The sequence below is a fragment of the Lygodium microphyllum genome, chromosome 3 (genome assembly GCF_053477565.2).
Source record: "Lygodium microphyllum isolate KBCC chromosome 3, Lygodium_microphyllum_v1.1.10, whole genome shotgun sequence".
Taxonomy (NCBI): Eukaryota; Viridiplantae; Streptophyta; class Polypodiopsida; order Schizaeales; family Lygodiaceae; genus Lygodium; species Lygodium microphyllum.
In genome coordinates, this window is record NC_141137.1 from 94,961,162 (window position 1) to 94,985,997 (window position 24,836).

General features: G+C 38.5%; 1 protein-coding gene and 1 pseudogene across 2 annotated transcripts; one reads left to right on the forward strand and one right to left on the reverse strand.

The window, feature by feature from the left end:
• Positions 1-9,782: 9,782 nt before the first annotated feature.
• On the reverse strand, positions 9,783-14,285 carry LOC148038629 (clavaminate synthase-like protein At3g21360). Of its 2 annotated transcripts, XM_087673858.1 has the most exons (4): positions 13,774-14,285; positions 10,786-10,843; positions 10,587-10,659; positions 9,783-10,403 (listed from the first exon to the last, which is right to left on the reverse strand). In XM_087673858.1, the coding sequence occupies exons 1-4, from the start codon at positions 14,191-14,193 to the stop codon at positions 10,016-10,018; spliced, it is 939 nt and encodes a 312-aa protein (XP_087529984.1). In that variant the 5' UTR covers positions 14,194-14,285; the 3' UTR covers positions 9,783-10,015. The 2 variants fall into 2 exon arrangements, with proteins under 2 accessions (XP_087529984.1, XP_087529983.1); XM_087673857.1 differs by having other exon boundaries at positions 10,587-10,843; positions 13,774-14,276.
• Positions 14,286-19,890: 5,605 nt separating this feature from the next.
• Positions 19,891-21,224, forward strand: LOC148038630 (uncharacterized; annotated as a pseudogene).
• Positions 21,225-24,836: the final 3,612 nt, after the last annotated feature.

Here is a 24,836-nt window from a genome sequence, read left to right on the forward strand (position 1 = left end):
AAGGTAAGCTCACTACACTCGTAGGATCGATAGCGCATTGGCTAGGTGAGAGATAGCCATTAGAGCTTGCTTGGAACACTTAACACAATAAGCGGTCCGTGGGTCTTGGCGGTTGAGTGAAAGCTCCCACATACTCCATAAACCAAGGGTAACTACGATCGTTCCAATCGAACAAGAAGCCATTGTGGGACACCTCCGATGGAGCTAGCTGATGTATAGAGACCTCAATTGTCAAATTAGGATCCCGAGCTTACATGTTGATCCTCATGGGGATGGCCGATACCTTCCATTACGGGGTGGACTACTCTAGGAAACCTAGACGACAGACCCCATGCATTCTCGCAAGTGCCGGGCGAAGCCATCTAGGATAGTTCCCCGATAGACCACTAAAACATGTTGCCATGGAATTATTAGGTAGGCACGTGACAGAACCTTCCAGCTTTCACCCCACCAATAGATAGATTTTTGGGGATATAATCTCCATCCTTGGAATTTTGAAGATCTAGTTCAATAATAATCTCCATCCTTGGAATTTTGAAGATCTAGTTCAATAATAATCTCCATCCTTGGAATTTTGAAGATCTAGTTCAATAATAATATTACCTCCATGCAAACCAATTGCAGGTAAAACTTACTTGATCTTTGTTATAATATCTTGTCGATTTGATAAGGGTTTTAGCTTCCAAGCAAACCCTATATAAAGATGAATGAGCTTTTCTATTATTTTGCAAAGTACATGAAGTGTATATATATAAGCATTGGCCAAAGCAATATCTAAAATTGAATTGTGGGTCTTTGATATGCCTAGAGGGGGCTCTATTCCAGTTGCTTGACCTCGGCTATGCCACTGAGAACATGCAATATATTGTACATGCATTTGAGTGCCTTTAAGTCACCAGTTATGTACCATTTGACCTTGTAGTTCCTACACCATCAACAAATAGCTCTTCTATCGCTTGTTGGATCTTAATCACATTAGTGCAAGTGTTATCTAGTACCTTACTTATCACTAATAGGATATTGAAGATTGATGGAAAACCCAATATAATATATCAAAATCCACTATATTTATTTCCAAAGCTCTTAATCACCAAATATTGTATTCAAATTGAACACTAAATGACATTGAATCATTGCAATGACTTGATGAAAGTGTTATTCATCATCGAAGCAATGGAGACCCTTTCTAATTTTGTACACTTTAAAATCTCACTTTTATCAAGTTACCTAATAAAAGAATCCAAGCATTGTCTCTTTACTTTTTTCAACTTCTTCTCAACAATATCCTTTGCCATTGCTGAGAACAAGAGATGATAATAAAATTGAGATGCCTTTGAAGCAACCCTCTCACTTACATTTGGTCAAAGAAAAGACCTAAATAAGATCAACATCATAACTCAAATGCTATTAGAAGTAAAGTTGTATTCAATATTTCTTAAGAAAAAATATATACCTTGATGCTTGGTTTCGTTTACTACAACCATCTCCTCCTCATTTGAGATATTCAATATTTTTGAGAGATCTTTGTCGATTTTAAAGGCCTAAAATAGTAAGTTTTCTTTGGTATGCTTTGATGCGTTTTTCCAATGAATGATTCTTATGTTGACAATCTTATAGTTTTTTCAACAACTCATCTCTATGTTTTGTTAACAAGTGATTCTCCAATTTAAGAACATCCTTCTTTGTAATAAGATTAAATGTATAGCCCAAAAATCCATTATAACCATCACCAATAAACTACATTAGTGAAGAGCTATTATGAAAAGGAGTACTATTTTTTATAGGATCTTTGGGGTATAACCTCCATCCAACCAAAGATCGAGATCTTTTTCCCCTTCAAATTGCAACACATGTTTCATGGACTCTGAAATATTGTTTTGTTTTGTTCTTTTCTTGATTAGTTCATCATGTTCTAGCTCAATATGGTAGTGATAGAGAGTTCTTTTACTAGTGTTACAAGGAACACTGGATGATTGATCCATAGCTAAATATGTATTTTACAACTCTGAATAAGAATATTGTGTGAACTCAAAAAAAATCAAAGAATAAGTAAGTAACCAACAAGGAGAATAAGAAGGAAAAGAGAGAATGACAATGGAGGGAGATAACAAGATGTCAAAAAATCAAATTGAATATTTGTTTTTACTCATATCAAGACAAGGTAGGATCCTTATTAAATCAATCATCGTCATCTTTACGATGGCCTATATTTCTAGGTTTGATACAAGCCACGAGAATATTAGATATTTAAATAATTTTAGATATATTCATTTATCAAAATATAAAATTTTTAGAAAACTTTAAAATATTTGTTATTTTCTTAAATATTTTCTCTCTCTAAGACCTCTTGCAAGGCATTTTCGAGACCTCAAATCTCCCCTAATATCATTGGTGTGGAAATTTCAATAGTATATATATATATATATATAATGTCACATTATCAAAAGCACAATTTAAGCATACCCAAATCTAAAATTAATCATTTTATAAATGGAATATAATTTCATTATTAATTATCATATTGTGCATAAATCTATCATTTTTTGTAGATATTTTTTATTTCTAAAAGGTAAAGTATTATCTAAAGTTGGTTTTAAGGTCCGTTGGGTTTTATTTAATCTAATTCTTAACTAACACAAATTTTATAGATAAATCTCTAAGGTATCTCTCTAACACTTTGAGGTTTTGCTTTTTTCGCAAATTTAATATGTGCATGATTGGCACCATGAATTCAAGTGAGAGAATCAAGAGTTTAGAAGGAAAATTTAAGGGAATATTACTAGTCCTTAATTTAGTCCAATTTGGTTGTCACCATTTTGCCAATCATGGTAACGTGGAACTATTACAATCCTGATTTAACACTTAACCACCATAACTTTGGGTTTTGGGGCATCCATGGTTTTCTCAAGTTGTGTTTCATGTTTAGGTTGCACCTTAGCTTTAGTCAAAGGTTTATTGATGGTAGGTCCACATACGATCTCTCTACATTACTTAGAGGCCATAGGAACTAGCCTTTCTCACACACACTCAAGGAAACAACCTCCAAACATAAGTATACATTGCATTGGGGGAGGGGCAGAAGGGGCAAGCGGGAGACCCTTTTTTATGCTTTTCCTTCCAAAAAAGTTAAAGCTATTTTGATTTTTTCTTTGTTAGCTATGCCTTCTCCAAAAGCTATTATCTTCAAAATCAAATTAGTTTTTTTCTTTTTCAACTCTTTTTCTCTTATTCCCCTCATTATTTTATTGCATGAAAAGCACATATTATATGTTTCCTATGGATTTAGTCTAATACACTCCTAGTATCCAATTAAGATGCCATAAAATCATAGAGTGACTAATTTTTAAAGACAAATGTGTCTACTTGAATGGATTCATTTAGTTTTGGAGTTAATTTCCCATTTTCATCTAAGTATTCCCATCTTGTAAATGTATGAATTAAACTCTATTGTTTACACTCATGTTTAACAATGTGTAAATGTGCAAATATGCTAATAGTTCAATTTTATTCAATGAAAATACTTGTTTGGCAACTTTTTACATTAAGTTAATTGTCTCAAAACTTCACGTCTTTTTCTTTATTAGATCGTGTCATGGGGGCATTTACAAGTACATATTGCCAACAAAGTAACTTTACCTAAGAAAAGAAGTTAGAATTGACACAAGTATTTTTGTATGATTAGACACTCTAGTCATGGTTACCATCCTTGAATAGGATTATGTACAATCTAGCAATTGATTAAGCTTAATTGATACTTCCATGGTAAGAATATGTAAGTAGAAGTGTAGAAGACAAACCTTTAGAAAAGCATTGATCCAACATCTTAAGATATGCTAGTAGATAGTCTAGGAAGTGAGGTAGTGATATACCTAATTCTTGAACATATTTAGAGCTTAGAAGGCTTGTAGGTTTATAGTCAACAACTTGTTCCTTTATTGCTTTAATCTTGCTTAACACTATGGATGGTGTGGTCAATTAGCTATGTGGGCAAGTATGCAAGGAAGGGGGTGCTAAGAAAGGAGAGCAAATAAAAGCTATGAGAGGTTGACAATTGACATTGCAAGGCCATGACATTGAAGGTTTTGAGGTTTAGGATTAGGATGCTTGAAGATGGAAAACTAATCGGGACCTTAACCTCTAGGTTAGTTGTGGTTGTGGTTGTGGTTGTGGTGGTAGCAACAATAGTAGTAGTAGTGTTGTTGCTATAGTGATAGTGGTACTAGTAGTGGTAGGAGAGTAGTGGTGGTGGTGGTGGCAGTAGTAGTAGTAGTAGTAGCAGTAGTAGTAGCAGTAGTGCTAGTGATGGTAGTAGTGCTAGAAGTCATAGTGCTAGTAATAATAATGGTATTGGTATTGGTCATGGTAGAGCTATTGAAACTGGCACTGGTAGTGATATTGGTAGTAGTTTAGTAGTAGTAGTAGTGGGGCTAATAGGTAGTGGTAATGGTAATGGTAATTCTAGTGATAGTGGTAATTGTGTTGGTGCTAATACTCATAATTGCTCAATAGTAGTAGTGGTGGTAGTAGAGTCCTAGTCATAGTAGTAGTGGAAGTGGTAAAGATAGTCCTAATTGTAGTCAAAATGGGAGTTGTAGTGCTAGTGATAAGCATAATGATAGTGCTAGTGCTAGTGGTAGTGATAGTCATAATGATAGTGGTAGTGGTGGTGGTGGTATTGTGGACTGAGTAAGCAAGCTTACTAGTAGCATATTATTAATAGTAGACTTTGAGTTTAGGAGGATAATACGTGTAGGGATAGGATTTCTAAGTGTATGGCTACCTTGCTAGCTCGAAATGAAAAGAAGTAGAGGTATCCATAAAATATCTTTATCAATTGTCATGGAATGGGAGCAATAGATATGCGTGAAGATCCAAGCTATCTACCTTAATGGGAGCAAAAAATATGTGTGAAAATCCAAGCTATCCACCTATGAAATTCAGAAAATACTTAATTATGCTAAGAGAAGCCTAGATAAGACATGCATTTGATAAAGACAAAACATTATTCTAGGACCTAAAATATTATTTTCCTTCTTTAAGCATATAGAAAAAATTGATATATTTGGTTGATTCAAATAGAAGCTAATCAAGCTTTGCGAGCCATTCATACATTGAAAAGCAAGTTAGTCAAGCTATTAAAACATGGTACAAGACAAGGAATAAAGGAGTGTCAATTGATCCCTACATCAAGTTAGATGACTTGTGCAAAAACTTTTAAGCTATGCATGAGACCAGTTGGGTTGTGTATCTTTGCAACAATGTCTTTACCTAGAATTATTCTCATCATAACAACACCTTGAGTATTTTGGAAGAGTGGTTCTCTCATCATTTCAAACTTGTAGCCACCACTATGGTAGCAAAATGTTAGTCTATACATGGTTCTCATTTTACTAAGAGAGTCCCTTGAGTTGAAAAAGTGCTCCCATAAGGGACTCCCCATGCCCTTGAACATGCATTGTTAGTCAAGGTGTCAATTCACTAGATAGTGTTCCTAATATGGAAAGTTGTAGACAATAGATCCTTTTCATACCCTTTGAGAAACCTTCATTAGTTTTTGCGAGAAGAGAGTTTTTCCATCAACAGTGATAGCCATGTGCTTTAGCGATCTACCCAAAAAGGCTTTCCTGATCTCACGCCCCTCAAAAAGTTGTGATATCATTGAAAGATCCTCTTCGATGACTTAAATCTCTGCATGCTCAACATTGGCCCATAAAAAGGGTGCCCATGATGGTAATCACTTGTTAAGACCCCACTTCTCAAAAAAAAATTGATACTACATATTCTTTAGCATGCTTACTCTATTGGTTTTCTTTCAATTCATTCTTGCAATTGTAGTCCTTAGCTCTCTAATTGTACATGTGCAAATGGTCATATACAATATTGAAAATTTGGTGTGATGGACCTTATGGAAGAATATCTCGTGATGAAAATATTGAGGTGTCCTTAAACAACTCAATGTAAGTGGTGGTGCTCATGGAGAAGCACTTTCCCACATTGGTGTGACCATCCAAGTGCATCTCCTTGTATCACATATTAGGGATGAGATAACAATACTAGCCACAATTCATTTTAGATGGATGTTTTTCTTAAAGTGGTTCATGATGGCCCTAAAACAAATTGGTAGACAAAAAGGGCAAAGGAAACATGGTTGACAATTGAATAATCTAAGAGTCTCTTTGTCCATAGATTAAAATTTCTCAAAGACTATGGTAAAGGCCAACATTTTTTAATGGTATCTCTTAGACCATGCAAGAATCATTAGAGGAGCTCTACAATGTTAGGTTGAAGAGAGATAATGGACGAAACCTTGAATAACAAGATAAATCACTTTTTTGTGTACACTAGAGATAGGGGTGGGGGGAGGGAGAAAGGGAGGGGGGAGGGGGCATGAGTGAGAGAGAGAGAGAGAGAGAGAGAGAGAGAGTCAAGATCACTCATAAATATGCATATGTATCACGTGGGTTCAAAGGAATGGATTTTTAAAATACCCTTTTTGCACATTTTTTACATAGAAGAGTGCCACATAAATGAGTTATTTGCATATTAAATTAAAAAGGGGCATGTTTTATTTATAGTTGCTTATTTATTGCATGGGTATAAGGGTATATCTAAATAATCATTGAATGCACATAATATAGAGGGTTAATATATAGTGAAACCCTCGAGGAGAGAGATTCTAACACATGCTTGAATTTTTAGGTAATAGCTAGAATTTTTGCCATGTTGTCATCATCATATGATAGATAGGAGATTGATAAACTATTTTTTACCATGGATCCTACAACATAGGAGAAATTTTCTAGGCAAGAAAGCATATCCATGTGGCATATTTGGCCTCATGCATAAAGTTAGAGTGATTGGCCTAGTCAATATGATAGTTAGAGTAGAGATATCCATCTTGTGTGTGCGAGTTTGATAGGGTGACCTTTGTGGAAGAAATGATGCTAAATGCCCTCCATTACCACAACCTTGTCTAGAACATTTTTCCTATTGCTCCGTTAGCACATTCCTCCTCTTACTTTCCTACCTTGGGGGTTGCTTCACCCATCGTGAAATTTGGCATAATACCTTTGTGTGAAAGAGGTTATATGGGATTCAAGGGAGATTCTGTTGTTAAACCTAGCTCACATCTATTCCTTGGAGCCACCACTTACCCATACCATAACATTGGTTCCTAGCAATGCCGTACTTTTATCCCCTATCAATACCTTGGCTCTAGCTTGTACCAACTTACCACGTCATCTCATTGTCATATGATAAATGAGGAGATTGATGAGATATTTTTGGGCATGGATCCTACAACATATAAGAAATTTTCTAGGTAAGAAAGCATATCCTTGTGGCATATTTGACCCAAGATTTGGCCTCATGCACAAAGTTAGAGTGATTATCCCCATCAATATGATAGTTAGGGATATTCATCTTGTGTATGTGAGTTTGATAGTGAGACAATCCTTGCAAAGGAAACGATGCTACATCACCTTCTTTCCCACAACCTTCTCTAGTATATTTTCCCTCTTGCTCTCATAACACATCCCTCCTCTTACTTTCCTAACTTGGGGGTTGCTTCACCCACTAGCAAACTAGCATGATACCTTTCTGTGAGGGTGGTCTTGTGGGATTCAAGGGAGATTCTACTATTTAACCAAGCTCATATCTATTCCTTGGAGCCACCAATTACCCATACTGTAACAATGGTACCTAGCAATGTTGTACTTCTAGCCCCTACCAATACCATGGCTCCAACTTGTACCTACTTTCCTACATAATTGAAGGAGCATCTCCACGCCCACATGACATTGTGGACCCTATACTTACCCTTTCCCCATTGATAACACCTACCTCATTGATGCTATCTTGATACCATAGATTTGTGCATTAGTCACCTCTATAGAGTCTACACATGCTAACCCGTTATACCCTTCTAGAAATAGTCCATACAAGTCCATTTTCCCCTACCATTGTTAACTAATCATACTTGGTGGATAGGGAAATGGGAAAGATAATACTGAGCTATGAACAGGAAGAAGGTTACCTTAGGCATGTAGGTGCATATGGACAGTGAAGTGGAAACTATAAGATAAAAGTAAGAAGCATCATGTTGTCATTGAGATGTGCACGAGTGTTTTCCACAATCTCTCACACAATGTGTGCTTCTTAGAGGAGCATGTGAAGGAAAGGGTTAAGGCATACGTGTTTACTTCTTCAAGGAACATGTGAAGGGAACCATTAAGGCATACTTGTCACACCACTATGCTTGATGGTGTACGATATGTATAGAGCTCACAATGTGGGCCATTTAGGATAGACAAGGAGTAGAAGAAGTTGAAGGAGACGCAAGAGACACAAGAAAAGTGCAAGTAGCACAAGAAGGAAACCTAAGTGTGGAGGTTAACAATATTGTTACACATGGGTAGTGATTCTTTTTATAAATATTGTGCCTTGTATTTTTGTACTCTTTTTGATTCTTTGATTCAATTGATTATGTTAGATATCCCTTGTCACCAACATGATGAACATGCTTTGATGATTGAATTTCAAGAAGGATAAATGAATGGGATCCCAACTACTTTGAAGAAAAGGTATGGGTTGAGACATGGGTTGGTCATGCTCATGGAGAAGTTATGGACTCCTAGGAGTAAGGTATATTGTTACTAGACTTCTATGGATTAAGATTACATAGTATAAGTTATAAGCGTGACTCATTTTGTACATTTGTTTATGGTACATGATTTAACTAGGGAGCCATTATAAGATGATGAGCTTCCCAAGAATTTACTATGGTTGTCTTAGCATGACATTGTAGTGTAGCACTTTGGTACCTCTACTATTATGTATTTCTTGTATTGTCATTTTATTAAAAATCTGCAAGAAACTTAATGCTAAATTATTTTTCATGTTAAGATATATATCTTGCATATTTATACTGAGTACTATGCATTGTATATCTTTTTGTCAATGTATACCACTATTGCAATGTATAAATAATTTTTGTTTTGTTGTCGAGTTTAAGGATTAATTATAGTAGTACTTATACTATTAACATAGGTATCTTCAAGCCATATCAATGTTAGATTGGTGGTAGCAAGGGTCTATACCAAACACTTGTTAGCCCTTAACAACACCTCCCCCTAGAGATGCTAATGTTGATTGGTTCATGTTGATAATAATGACACTTTTTTTACGGTTCAAATAGACAAGATTGGCTCATAGCTAAGTGTATAAGATCACAATAAGGGTTGATATTTCCTCCATGTATAGTAGTATGGCATCAACTCATGCAATCCTTTTAGACATAGTCTTGGCAATCTAAGCTTGACAACCCCTTGTACATAGGCATTCCTCCTAGAAATTAGACATGATCACAAAAATGCTTAGCTAAGGTATCTTACATGTATACATGAGTCCTAAATAGGGTCTAAATGTCACATGCTTTTCTCTTTTCACTTAGATGGGGTTTTTGAAAAGTTATAACAAATGAAATTTACATTTATTTAATTTCTTTCTTGAATGCTATTGAATACATACCTCAAATGTTACATCATGAGATAAGGGTTCATAAGTAGATCCTACGATGTACAATAGTTCTCACCTCTTCAAGCAAGAAATCAAGAAAGAAAATTATGTGACACTTTTGATTATCCACTATCTATTTAGATAATGATAATTGTAGGTTAATTTTGATAGTCGGTACCGAAATTCATAAATGAGAGAAATAACTTATAGCTTCAACATTGCTACACACATACACACCTACTCACCCAATAAAATGCAACTCTTACTCTCAAGAAGAGGTAACCTTAAAGTTGGGGTAAATTTACAACTGTTTGCATAAATTAGAGTTTCTATCTATTGTGCTTGGCTAATTAAAAAATTAAAGACTATGAACTTCAAGTGTGTGCCTCTAAGAAATATGCATTCTACAAGGGCCTCGAGCTTACAACAAATATAAGAAGGGATTGATCGTAAAGCCACTATAGCATACTATTTTGAACCTCTTAAGCAACCTAGTTAGTCACTTGCATAAGATCACCAACACCTTACGAGGGGGTTTGAAGGCTCGTCGGCCGTGCATAACAACAAAATTATCAACAATCATCAAGTCCCCCTTGCACCAAGGAATTGCTACGCTGAACTCCTCATGTAGTCTTTTGCAACCTTCCACAACATGATTTGGAAGAGGAGACCCATCACCGAATGTAACATTATAAGGTTGATCATCGTCAATACATCCATCCTTGGTTGTAGAGTGATGATACATCGCTATCATGTTGAACCAAGATGCAACCTCATGGCTTCCACCATTTGGGCCAAAGTTTCTAGTGGCTTTGAAAGGTCCAGTAATCATTTTGAGTCTATTGTTAGGAAGCCAATGCACCCTAGCACCAAATTTTGCCATAGCTCTGGCACCCAATTTCAATCATGTCAAGAATGTATATAGACCTTGTATCATTTGAACTTGAGAAGTCAAAATTTAACATGTAAACTATAAGTGCATGTCTAGGCCTCCTTCTATGATCAAATTTGTACTAACTAACTGATTAGCCTAAATCATTTAAAATTTGAAGGGATCAATATTGAACTACCTTTTTTCAGCCTCTTGTCGATCAGTGGTCCCAAAAAGAACATGCCATCCTTGTAGAGAGGCTTGTGACAAATCTGTTAATGGGGGCAAGATCTTGATGTAAAGCAATCCCAATTCATCAAGCTTGTGCATGAAATGGGGAAAATGTGCCCACATGTGTTCAGTGATCTTATGGCTCAAAGCAATGGGGGTTTCTCCACCTTCTATTGCAGGAGTCTCACAAAAGAACAACACCTTACCCGGCCATCCTCCTGTTATCTGGTCATATTTCAAGATTTCACCATGTCAACATTTACAACTACACACAAGCAACGTCCACATAAAAGCTATCAACATTTACAATTTTGTACTAATACTTTGTAAATTGCCCTTTGTCACATAACTAACACACTTTGAAATTTGATCAAATCTTTGAACCTTTTGCCTTGAAATTCAAAGGCCTTTTCCAGAGCTCTTTCTTCATTGACACCTGAAACTCTATGTATGTGTGTGTACACATGCAATGCATCCATTCAATCCAAATCAAGACCACAAGGCAATGCAAAACAATATAGATTCATTTGATATTAGGACTACTTAATTTTTTTACAATAAAGTCATTTCAAGATTATTGAGAAAGGAGACATGTTTCTTCAAAATTTTATAATTTGTTACTAGGCTTGAATCAAGTATAATATAATGTTATATGTTTTCATATCAATAAATTATTATGACAACAAACTAATGCTACACGAATAGGGATAGGGAAATTTAAAAACTTTTTGGTGGTAGCACCAAAAATCATTTCAATGTTGACTTCTTTATTTTTGCAAGGTAGAGTAGTTATTTTCTTTTTATTAGACTCACGTACCTAAACACCCATTGGGGGAGTCACCTTCCCTCCAGGCATTATCTGTGCAAGAACATAGGCATCTCCTACAGATACCAAGGATAATTTGCAAGCCAAGTAAATGAGGAAGCTTGTTTCAAATAGGATCCTCCTCATCAAGCCACCCATCAAGGGAGAGGGTTCATGCTAGTGTTCAAGGGACAACAATCCTGACTACACAAACACTCCATGTGAACTTAGGTGGCCCTACCCATGATGCACCACGTGGCGCATGAACCCACAACCTCTAGGTTGTGAAGCACAAGCTTTACCACTACGGTACCACTTAGCAAACTCTAGAGTTATTATTTTATGTTACTTACTATACATTTGAATAATTTTCTCCTTCAATGGGAAATTAAAATATTCTACAATCCCTCATAAAAAGGTTGTCAAAGCTTTCATGCATCACCACATTGCATTTCTCTTTGAAGTGACTTTCTCACATGAGTCATGTGGTCTAAGTAGGGTAGTCAATTGGTTGTTAACAAGGTAACTTCTTTTGTTTACAAGAGCTAAATCAAAATAATAACAAGTCACCAAATACAATAGAATAAATCTCTTTCCAAATTAAGGTTATCATGCAATCGTTTTTCTTAGAATAATTATGTGCATTTGATGTGTGAGTAAATGAACCAATTGAAGGTAAAACTCTTAAAGTCATCCCCTATTTCTAGCACTTGTTTTTCCAAATACACTAGCTCTATTAAGCTCGTCTATGCTCTCATTTACTAGCTAGTAGAAGAGCATCGTGTTTATGCAACATCTTCTAGAAAGCTAGATCACCAATGGATACAATAGTGCATATAGTTGAGCCCTAAGCTATTTTTTGCCAAATTTATTTTCCCCTATTCTTATTGTTTGAAGCATAACTTGATACCTTGACCTATTACTGCAAAAGGACATTTGATCCCCCAACAAAGAAATGAATTGGGAAGTTCATTTAGTTTGACTTTCATGGATATAAGCTCACATTAGGGCTCTTTGTAATATTGTCATCAACCCTTGAATTTGAAGTCTACAAAATCAGTTACAAGGGCTTTGGCCTTCCCCATAATGTCAAAACATGTAGAAAACTTAGAAAATGTTCATGCAAAGAAAAACTCATTGTTCCATGTAAGAAGTAAGAACTGCTATTGATCTAAAATTACCCATCAAAATTGCGATTCTAGTACACTCTTCAAATTGAAGGGCTACTCGTTTAAGCTGTCAAATTTAAAAGTTGCAACACCTCTCAAAATATGGTTTTCCTCTCTCCATGATTGCCTAAAACCCCCAATCAAAATTCCATAAGAGTGACTAATCTGCAAAAGATGGAGTAATTTGCAAGTACATCCCATTGTGTTACCCTTCTAAAAACTAAAGATTACAACGCTACTCTAGAACTAAGAATTACATTGCTACTCTAGAACTATCCTTCGAAATTGAGGTTACAAATCACCCATTAGTGGGACTTCATAAAATACATATTGGAAGTGATACCCTAATAAGTATCATTCATAATGCACAGCTACTCTTCAAATTTGAGGTTGAGGGTAGTAATTGCTATTGATAGTTGATAATGAAAGGCTTCACAAGAAGTTTGGACAAAATCCTACTATTATAATTCCCACATTGTGAATTATGAAAATATCATGAGCTTCTATAAGGGAGGGTCTGGATACCTAGGTAGGGATTGTTAGGGGCTCCCAACCTCCAGCCCACAACTGCACCTATCTAGGTGATGTGGTGCCCTTTGAGTAGGAGCTCATGATGTTGAACACTATGGGGAAAGGCAAGGGAAAAGAGTCCCTATAATGTGGTGTCCCCCTGAGTAGGAGCTCATGATATTGAGCACTAGAGGTGGAAGCAAGGGAAAAGAGCCTTTGGAAGGGCATGCATACAAGAAGGAAAACCCCTTTTTTCCCATAGGAAAATGTCAAAAACTTTTGGTGCACTTGTTGACGTAGACTTGCAACCCCCCATCCCCAATTTCACGCAGTTAGATATGTGGTGCATCTCGAGCATGTAAGCTCATGATGTCAGTCATTGCAGGCAAGAACAAGGGAAAAGAGTCCCTTTTTTCCACATAGGAAAATGTCCAAACTTCTTGTGCTGGGGGTCCACAACCGCATCTAGCTAGTTTTGCAATGCGTCTTGACGAGTAGAAGTTCACGATGTTGAAGAACACTATTGAGGAAACCAGGGGGCTACAGCCTACGCGTGTGGTGGATGATCCCGAGGACAAGCTCTTGATGTCAAATCGTCATAGGAAGAAACAAGGTTTAAAACAGCACTTTCTTAACATGGGAAAATGTGAGAAATTTGCTGGGGAAGCTACCTGGGCCATTTCATGATGGAAATCTATGACAACAGATGGGTCGGCCTCGTTGGCGGTGTAGACAGGCGCAGGGTCGGATGAGGATGGAGGGCCGTCTGATCCAACGACGCGGATGCGAGGAGCGGAGCCGACGTAGGAGACGCTGGGCCAGCCCAGGGCCCCCACCACCTTCTCGCTCAAGTCCCGCGCCTCCTTCACCACGCGCCCACCCACCCCCCTCACCAGCACCGCCCCGTGCTGCGCCACCTGCTCCTCCACAAACGCCTTGTTCACCCCAAACACCGCCTCCTCATGGAATTCGCCATCACACCCAGATGGCGCTACTTCAAACACCCGCGGGAATACCTTCCCGTCTATCAGTCTTTGCTGCGGCAAGAAGATCTCTATCATCCCCGGCGCAACCTCCTCTCCCCTCTCCATTGAGCCCAGAAATTGACGCCAATTATTGGGGGTGAGAGAGAGAGAGAGAGAGAGAGAGCGAGCTGTCAGAGTCGGGGACAGACGCTTTGCCCTGCATCTAAATAGTCAATGCGCCTGTGTGACCCCCCGGGTCCCCCCCTCAAGACTATCTGGCACGGGCACTTACTACTCAATCAAGGGGAGAGTTGGGATCCACGGTTCAAAAGGCACCACCCACCCAGACTCTTCAACCACCCACCCAGAAGAGATCTGGGACATTGAAATGGATGTTTGTGCATTTTATTAGTGCGGTCAAAGTAAACTAGGTCAAAACAGCACCCGAAAAGTAAACTAGGTTAGAAAATTTGGCGTTCTTTTTCGTTTTTCGAGATGGATCGCGGAATGGGTTATATTAAGGGCTATTGATGCAATTTGGCTTTATTTAGCTTACTAGTCTAGCTTCTCTGCACCCAATGCCTTCGTAAATATGTTAGCTACATGATCCTCTGTGCTGACATAAACTAGATCAATAAGACCTAGTAAAACCCTCTCCCGCACATAGTGATAATGCACCTCAATGTGCTTTGTTCTAGCATGATAGACTGGGTTATTTGCCAAGTGTATACTGTTCATGTTGTCACAATAAATGACAACTGGCCCATCTGTAGGCTGATGCATATCATAAAGTAGCTTATACAACCAAGCTACCTCACATGCAGCCATTGCTGCACCCTTGTACTCAGCCTCTGTGCTCGACAAGACAACTGTAGGATGTTTCTTGCTACTCCAAGTGACTGCAGCACTCCCAAAAGAGAACACATATCCACTGGTAGATCGTCTATCAGAAATACTACCAGCCCAATCAGCATCAGTGTATCCATGCAGTTGTATCTGAACCCCAGTCTCATAAAATAGTTCATACTGCAATGTGGACTTCACATACCTGAGTATGTGTCTAGCCGCATCCAAATGCGGTTTCCTTGGAGCCTGCATAAACTGACTTACCAATCCAACAGCATAGCTCAAATCTGGCCTGGTAATAGTCATATAAATCAAACTTCCTACTATGCATCTGTACATAGTAGTGTTTTCCAGAAGCTCACCTGCATCTACGCTCAGCTTCACATTCTGCTCCAAAGAAACTGAAATAGGCTTATAGCTTGTCATCCCATATTTGGACAGCATGTCCAATCCATACTGCCTCTGCAAGAGATGTATCCCACTTGGTGATCTAATCACCTCAATGCCCAAGAAATAATGCAGCTCTCCCAAATCCTTCATCTCAAACTTCTGCTTCAATAGCATTTTCACATGAAGGATATCTTCATCACTGTCACCTGTCATAATCAAATCATCAACATAAATGACAAGTAGCATAATACATTTCTCTGTTTTTCTCACATAAAGTGAGAAATCTGCCTTGGAAATCTGAAAGCCAATAGTGACAAGATAGAGTCCTATCTTGTCAGACCATGCTCTAGGTGCTTGCTTCAAGCCATACAATGCTTTCTTCAACCTGCAAACAAACTCAGGATGAACAGCATGCACATAACCTGGTGGTTGCTCCATATATACCTCTTCTTGCAAATCACCATACAAGAAGGCATTCTTTACATCCATCTGATGTAAAGACCATTCCTTTGATGCAGCCATAGCAATGACTGCTCTTACGGTTGTCATCCTTGCAACCAGATTGAATGTTTCTTCATTATCAATGCCATATGTTTGTGCATACCCCTTGACTACTAATCTTGCCTTGTATGTATTCACAGAACCATTTGCATTGTGCTTCACCTTATAAACCCACTTACAGCCAATTGCATTCTTACCTTTAGGCAAAGGTACCAATTCCCATGTAGCATTTGCTTCCAAGGCATCCATTTCTTCATCCATAGCTTTCTCCCATTTTTCTTTTCCCATGGCTTGCTCAAAAGAAGTAGGTTATGGTTCCTGTATCACTTTGACCATATATGCATAGTGAATGGCTCTAAATCCATCATATTTCAACCTATCCACAGGATACCTAGCTCTGGTAGACCTGCGCAAAGTAGGTTTACTCCCAGGTGCTCTCAAAACATCCCCGGTCTTCCTTACTCCAAGTGTAACAATAGAAGGAATACCCAACTCATCATCAATGCTCTGTTCTGAGCCACTAGATTCACCATCCACATAAGAGTGACCTGCATTCACATCAAACATGGGCTGATCAACCTTCTCTTTTCCTTTTCGTGATACCTGCATACCACTATCTACATTGCTTTGAGAAGATTCTCCTGATCTCAATCTGCCTGTCCGTGGCGAAGAATGTGAACCACTGCTAGAGGACGCTCCAGGTCCACTAATATTTTGTGACTGCTGCTGTGAATTCTGTGTAGCATTACCATTTTGTGCATCTACATCATCAATCGCATTTACTGGCTTATACCAGCTACTCATCTCATCAAAAACAACATCTCTACTCACTGTAAACTTACGAGTAGAAGGGTTATAGCATCTATACCCTTTTTGCTGCAAAGAGTAACCAATAAAGATGCACTTCTCAGCTTTTGGATCCAACTTGGATCTCAACTCATCTGGCACATGAACATAGGCAATGCAACAAAAAATCTTCAAAATGAGAAATATCTGGTTTCCTACCAGTATACCTCTCCTCTGGAGTCATCCCATGTATTGCTGTAGTGGGAGTCATGTTCATTATGTAGACTATTGTAGCAACTGCCTTAGCCCAATAAAAATCTGGTAGGTCTTTTTCATTGAGCATGGCACGAGATACCTCTCCAATATGCCTGTTTTTTCTTTCTACAATTCCATTTTGTTGTGGGGTATGACTACATGAATATTGCTACTTTATGCCATGCTCCTGCAGGAACCTTGCAAACTTATTTGAGAGGTAATCTCCCCCTCCATCTGACCTTAGGCATTTTATTTGCAGGCCTATTTCTTTTTCAACCATAGCTTTAAGAGTTTTGAAATGCCCAAAAACTTCACTTTTCTTTTTCATAAAATACACCAAACTTTTTTGCTATAGTCATTAATAAAAGTGACAAAATAATGACAGCCTCCAAGAGATGCAGCTTTAGTAGTCCACACATCAGAGTGGATTAATTCCAATGGATTCTTACTCTCTTGAACATGTCTAGGAAACGGTTTCCTTGCCTGTTTTCCAAACTAACAGGCTTCACATACCTTATGCATTTCTGCAACCTTGAATTTAGGCAATCCTGCAACAATATTTTGGGCCTGCATTGATTTAAGTCGCTGTACATTAACATGACCAATGCGTTTATGCCAGATATCAATATCTGCAACTACACCGGTCCCATGTGCAAATATTGATGCACTCAATTCAGGCATGTCTGCATCCAATGTAAATATTCTGCCATTCTTCTTTCCTTTTGCTATCAAGCAACCTTTATTTTTCATATCCTCAACAAAGCATCCATGAGGATTAAGTCTGACCTGCCAGCCCTGCTCAACCATTTGACCAACAGAAACCAGATTCTTGGTGATATTCGGGACATGAAATACATCGGACAGGTATTTCTTTTTCCCATCCTGCATAGACAAATGAATTTTTCCAATATGCACAATAGGATGTGCAGTATCATCACCAGTCTCTACAAATCCTGGTTTTTCCATGTTCCTTGCATCCTCCATCCATTCTGCATGACCTGTCATGTGGTTTGATGCACCTGAGTCAACATACCACACATCGTTGCTTTCTTTTGTACTTGTCACAGAATTGTTCATGTGCTGCACCATAAACAAATGCTCATTTCTGTCATCACCCTGTCTACTAGAAGATGCATAATTCCGTTGTTGCAATTTTCCATTCATGATGTCATTCTGCTTTTTATAGCAGTCTTTAGCCATATGACCCATTTTACCACAGTAGTAGCATTCAACATTGCTGTTTGCATTTTGGCCTCTTTGCCATCCACCACGACCTCTTTGGCTCCCCCTGCCTCTAGAGTTACCACGTCCTCCTCCATAGGACTGGTTTTCTTGAGTTTGCTGCATATTCTGATTTCTACCACGGCCTCCAAATCGGCCTCCTCTACCTCTGCCTCTACCTCTTCTAGCATTTGAGTAGAAGATAGCTTCTTTTGAAGTTCCTCCTGAAGAAGATGCACCACCATTTCTCTGCTCCTCAGAAATTAGAAGAGCAATCAACTCCTCAAAATCAGGAAATCTTTCACGGACAGAAAGATGTTCAAAACTATGCATAATTCTTTCCTAGACCATTCAAGGTCACAGAAACTAAATCATCATCTTCCACTGGCGACCCAATGGAAGCAAGTGCATCTGCAATCTTCTTCACCTTCATGTGGTAGTCATTGATGCTCATACTTTCTCTTTGCACATTATGCAACTCTTGCTTGAGCTGCATTTTCTTGGCTTGCGTATTTGTGCTATACATTTTTGACAAAGTATCCCATGCCTCCTTTGGCGTACTTGCATCCTGAATATGCACAATCATAGAGTCTGAAATACTGATAGACAGCTAATACATAACTTTCCTGGTTCTCTCATGCCATGCTTTGAATGCCTGCATTTGCTGTTGATTGGGAATATCAGGAAGAACTGGTTCTTCTTCATTTCCTGCAACAAATTCCCAATATCCTTTTCCCATAAGGAAATTCGTCATTCTAAACTTCCATGCTTGGAAGTTGTTCTTGTCAAGCTTTTCAGTTACAATCTGTGAAAGAGAATCAGACGCCATTACAGAACACTGCAAAAAATTCTGTCACTGCAAAAAACACAGCTTCAGCCTCACAAGGGCAAATCTGCAAAACTAACAAAAGTGGTATTTAACCACACAGTCACTTCCTAGTGACGATTTTGCATCAACAGGTAACAAGGATGATTCTGTAACTCCCAATGTCTCTACGCACAGGCATACGATGCAATTTCTACAGTAACTTTTCACCGACCTGTAGAACAATGGCTGCACAGCATAAAACTGGGCCTTTTCCTGAGTGCGTGTAGAAAACTTCTGCCTCCAAAACAAGCCCCGAAATGGCCTCAAATAAAAAAAACAGGGTCGCCAAGGGCAAAAGCCCTTTCCCGCAGCATATACTGTCCTCTTGCTTCACCGCGAAGGGCGTCTCAACCTGAGACAATGCACTCTTGCAATTTTCGGCTGTGCTACCTGTAAATATCTGCTCCCAAAACAGAAAATGAAAGCAACACTACTCCTCTTACCAGAACACCGCGAGCTTGGCTTGCTTTCTTGAGCTCCTTACCATGAACAAGGCTCTGATACCATGTCAAGATTGTGGGAGAGAAGGAAGGAGTCTCACTTGTAGCTTTCTTGCTTACATAATGGGGGAATACACACAAAGGTGGAGGCTAAAAACAGTTTTCCTCTTCTTAGTTGTGTAAGCCAAAAGAACTCACTTACAAAGACATAGAAGAACCCTATATATGGGTCTCAAACCAAACTCAACTAACTAAGGTGGCATACTAACTGAGCCACGAACTAGAGTAGATAAGGATAGCTGTCATCTAGCTATTATTCATGGGCGGTGTACCAACCGCATCTACAACTGACAAGTCGGTAACATAAATGCACAACTGTCACCCTGGCATATCACGAGTGGAGCTCGATATCTCAACATTGAGTATGTATGCCATCGAGGTGGAAGGACTGAACGAAAGGGAGATAATATCCAAAGATTGAGGAAATCGAAAAGTGTGGCTATCCATTCAAGGTACATGGTACATGATGGTGTGGATGAAGTGACCATCTTATTATGGGCCACTCATGATGGGCATATTCCTGGTACACATGCAGACCTATATCACTTACCTGTGCATTCGAGAGTCATTCAATGTTGCACAAACGACTTCTTTGATGTGGGCATATGTCGTCATGTCACAAAGATGTTGATTTCCAAGGAAATTTTTCATATACAAAACTCTACACTGCTGGATCGAGTAACCTTTCGATTTTTCATGATCTCGAAGGAAGTTCAAATGTTGTCACATCAAATGCACAACCAAGGTGAATTGCAAATAGCATATTTGTCTACAAATGTTTCTATGTATGTGAATCATACATTAATGGTCACAACCCATTTCTGTGAATAGGAAAGCTCTCGAGTGATAATTGGACGGCAATGTATGTGGAGGCTCTAAAATTGAGGGCACAAAACAAGGTTTATGTATACAATTTAGGGTTATCATAAACACTTTGTATGCAGGAAAGATTGTTATCACAAATATCCAATGTGCTCACTATAAGATACTGCATATGCATTTGTGTAGGTGTTGTATGTACAACCTTATACTCCAAATGCATCAGATGAAAAGGATAGGCCATTCATTCTCATCATTCAAGATAAATGGATGTAAGAAATGGCAATTCGCTTCTCCCCACATAATGCATGGGCACTTGATAGCACTTTCAAAACTAATGTATTTGGCCTTCCCTTGTATGTCGTCGTTTTACCAAACCAACATGGTAATGGGATTCCTATTTGGCTTATGTTATGTACAAATGACCCGGCACAAGTCAAGAGAGACTGGCTTTGGAACTAACACTAAAGATGGTATTCTCTAAAATGAATGATGTCCATCCTAAAGCCATTGTTATTGACAAATGTTCACAAGAGCTTGAAGCAATCTCAAAAGTCGTTAGTGAAGATCCACATTGCTTCGAGAAAGATCAACAAGGATGCCAAGTGCAAACTTCTTGCCATGTTCTCTTATGTTGGTTTCATGTCAAAAAAGCATGGGTGGAGAACTTACTTCCACAGGTATGACTTTTTTATTTTAATATCATGCAAGTTTTTTTTTGGTATAGAATTGATCTCTCTCATAATGAGGCAATGATATCTTTGTCGTGCATGCTTATATAGGTTCCAGAAGGCATGAGTGATGTTATATATAGCTCAATGACAAGTTTGATGCATGCTTCTACAGAGGCAGAATTTGATGTGAAATATCAAGGGTTATTGCAACAATTCTCCTCCCATCCGAATGTGCAACGCTACGTGTCCAGTGGATGGTGTGCAAAAGACTTGCATATGGTGAAGAAGATGGCCTAGGTTTGGTCGTCTCTTCCAACATGGAAATGTGGATACAACAAATTTGGTTGAGAGGCTGTGGCAATATGCCAAATATACTCTCTTAGATGCAAGAATAAATAGGTCCATTTTAGACTTTCTTCATGCCCTTGTGGGGGACTCTCATATAGGGACTCGTATGGGAGGAACATTACTTGAATTTTTCAAACAAAAGCAAGAAATAGGTAAATGTTGATTCCTACTTACTCCTCTTTTTTACTGTTCAATGACCGTGCAATTAAATTTTTCAAGTTTTCCTTTTATAGTGGACTCGGCTTGTTTTAGTATGTATGGTACAAGCAAGAGCCACACATCTAGATTGGCTACAGGGGAGATGATATTACAAAGGTATAAGAAAGACCAATCAACTCTTCAAGTCATGAACGAGCTTTCAATGTTATTCAAAATACAAAGCACTTCTACTCCCTCTCAATGGTACAATGTGAGTTTGCAATCCAATTACTGTGAATGCCCAGATTGCTCTTCAGAATGCAAGCATTTATATGGCATTCGCCTTATATTGAAAGAGTACTTTCCACACCTTCACTCCATTTTACCCATCATAGACAATGATCTTGCCTTGGAAGGCACGCCTATAATGCAAAAGGACAATGTTATGTTGGAGTGTGATGATCCAATTGATCCATGTTATGAGGATTGTATTGATAGGGACATAAGTACTTGCATTGTTGAATTGAATAGGATACTTAGAAAGATTGAAGATGGCCTTCCAACATGTACAAGAGAAGTGAAGGAGGCAACCCTTTGACAACTGCAAGTATCAAGAGATAATGTTTTGAATCAAATGGCTCCAAAAGAAATTGACATGCCCATTAGAGGGGGCATAGGGCAAGTACAGGAAAATGTCACACAAACAAGACTAGAGCATGGAAAGAAAGCAACAGATACAAGTGCACAAGATATCAATGACACATTATGCCAACATGGCACACATGCACATGTGACCGATGTTTTGAGACACAAGCACCAAAGAGGGAGAAGTCGTGTGCGATTTCCAAATAGGCATTGTATTTATTGCCCTCATTGATGCAGCAAGACATTGTTGTTGGACCCTTCAATTACATTGGCTTGCCACACATGCCATGCCTTACTTCCACTATCTCGAAGGCACACCCCTAATTGTTCCCATGCCCAACTCACTGGGAGGGTTGTGCAATTAGTCAATGCTGACCACACCTTCCCATGCATAGTCACCTCTTCTGCCATGGGACCAGGTTTAGATGATGAGTAGCACCTTACTTTGTCTTTTTCAAATGGCCATGTGTTGGAAAACATTATTGCATCCAAATACCGACTGCTATTGATAGCTAATGTATAGCCATGACTATTATCTTACCAAAAAGACAAAATTTGTATCAATTTGATGTGCTTAATCTATTCTTGTTCCTACTATCTAGGCAATTTCTTCTGAGTTTGGTGATCGAAACCTATATGCAACATGTTGTTAATGATTCGTGGTTTTATGCAAATCATCTCGTTAATAGTTTGTATTCCATTGTTGTAATTTGGTACTGGTCAAACTATTGTAATTATGGTTAGGGTAGTCTCTTGTGGGAGCTAGGGGGGAGCGGGAGGGAGAGAACCTATTTAGTTACAAAAGCTGGAGACACACACACACACACACACACACACACACACACACACACACACACACACACACACACACACACACACACACGGAGAGAGAGAGAGGGGGGGAGGGAGGGAGAGAGAGAGAGATTAATCTGGTGCCTATTTCTTGAATATTCTTTCCAAACAAGCATATAACATCAAAATTTTCAAGTGCTTGCTTCTCACATTGGTATGACAAAACAGTCCAGCAAGGTCGAGAAGGCATGACATCATGCATACTCATGTCTGACATAGCCACCTATGCATGTAGCATGTTTTAGTTTGGACCGGAATCACATTCATACCAAGTCCCTTGATTGGATGCTGGTGTCAAACCATATCAACATTGTCAGCTCAATGAACTCAACGAACTTGGCAATTTTATGTTTACATGCTGAAGAGAACCCCCAAAATCACATTAATGAGGGCAGTTATGGCTGTTGATTTGCAATCTCTCACTATTGCAAGGTTCCTACATCATTCTTTGGATCCATGATTTTGTCTGTAAGCATGTTCCAATGTTAGTGCATCTTCCAGTGGAGCTTGATGGTTCTCTTGCAAATAGAATACATGTCATCCATCCATTTGATACTGAATCAATGGGGAAGGGATCTTCATAGAGGGAGAAATTTGCAGATTTTGCTTAAAAACACACTTTTTTAGCAAAAAGGGGTGATTGAATGTTGTAGTGAACCTTACATGAAAAACTTCTCAGGAATATAAATGGCTAGCACATGTGAGAGAAGATGGTAAGAAGACTTATGTCACAAAAAATACATGTCTAGAATGCAACACTCCACTCCCACAAACAATGATAGTTCACCTTTTGGTAAGCTCTGATACCATGATGGAAACAAGGATGCGAGACCAGGTTCTTGAGGGGCCCATTTTGGGTCATAGTCTCCATCATGTGCATTTCCATCACTAGTAAGATCTCTGACATGAGGTCTAGCTATGTCATCATCTCCGACTACATCATCATCACCATCTTCATAATTGTCAACACCCTTAGCAACACCCCCAATAGCAAGTTCTGGGTCTCCATGAGGTACCTTTTTTTGTGCCTGTATTGAGAAGCATTGAATAAAACAAACTCATTGTATATATATATATGTATATATATATATATATATATATATATATATATATAAATACAAGATGAAGACAATAATTAAAATAAGAAATATGGCTTACATGCTTCTCGTATCCCTCATTTATTATGTCTTCAATTCTTTTCAACTTGATGGACTTTTCAACCATGTATTTGCTCATGGCTTTCTTTAGAAATTGTGAAATATAGCTAGCCATGTCCATAGAAGTCTTCTTATCTTCAGGGATCAAGTCCCATGCAAATTCAGCCCTCTTAAGCGTAGCAGACTCAAACTTTTTCCTTGCCATTTCAAACTTTCTCTCCTTTTGGAAAAAGTGCTTCTGACTCTACCGCATAGAGGTATTGGTAGAGTACTCTGCGACATTGGCATGGACAATGTTATCTATACTAGGACCTGTACTAGGACGACCAACCTTACATAGAGGAATGTCTGCATCCAAGCCATGCTCTTTCTTCAAGTGTTGTATCATCCTTAATCTTTTGAACCCATTCACATGTCTCCTCGGACAGACAGGGCAAACACAACATTGCCGTGCCACTCTACCGTTTGGGTCCACAATCTCCTTGTATAGAGGCTCTTGAAATGGAAAGAACACAAAGGCAAGCACAGTGTTAAGCACAATAACTATTTCATGTCTACAATGAAAAAAATGCAATTCAATGTCAATTCAACAAACGTATGGTGCATGTATTTGTAGTAGCCCCGTCGTAACCCACATCAACGTCATCGGATGCTCTGATATCGACATGGTTTGTTGTTAGTGCTCTTAAGGCTTCATACTTATCCTTGAAGGCAACCTCATTTGATCTCTTTTGGGAGCGTGTGTGTGTCATCATTGCATGCGAGATAT

Bases quoted from the DNA above. Each gene is read 5' to 3' on its own strand.
- LOC148038629 (XM_087673857.1), bottom strand. From the start codon at position 14,193: ATGGAGAGGGGAGAGGAGGTTGCGCCGGGGATGATAGAGATCTTCTTG. The intron at 10,844-13,773 runs GTAGCTTCCCCA...AAATATGACCAG, and splicing joins TCCATCATGAAATGGCCCAG to ATAACAGGAGGATGGCCGGG. The intron at 10,404-10,586 runs GTAGTTCAATAT...ATTGGGTGCCAG, and splicing joins CGACAAGAGGCTGAAAAAAG to AGCTATGGCAAAATTTGGTG.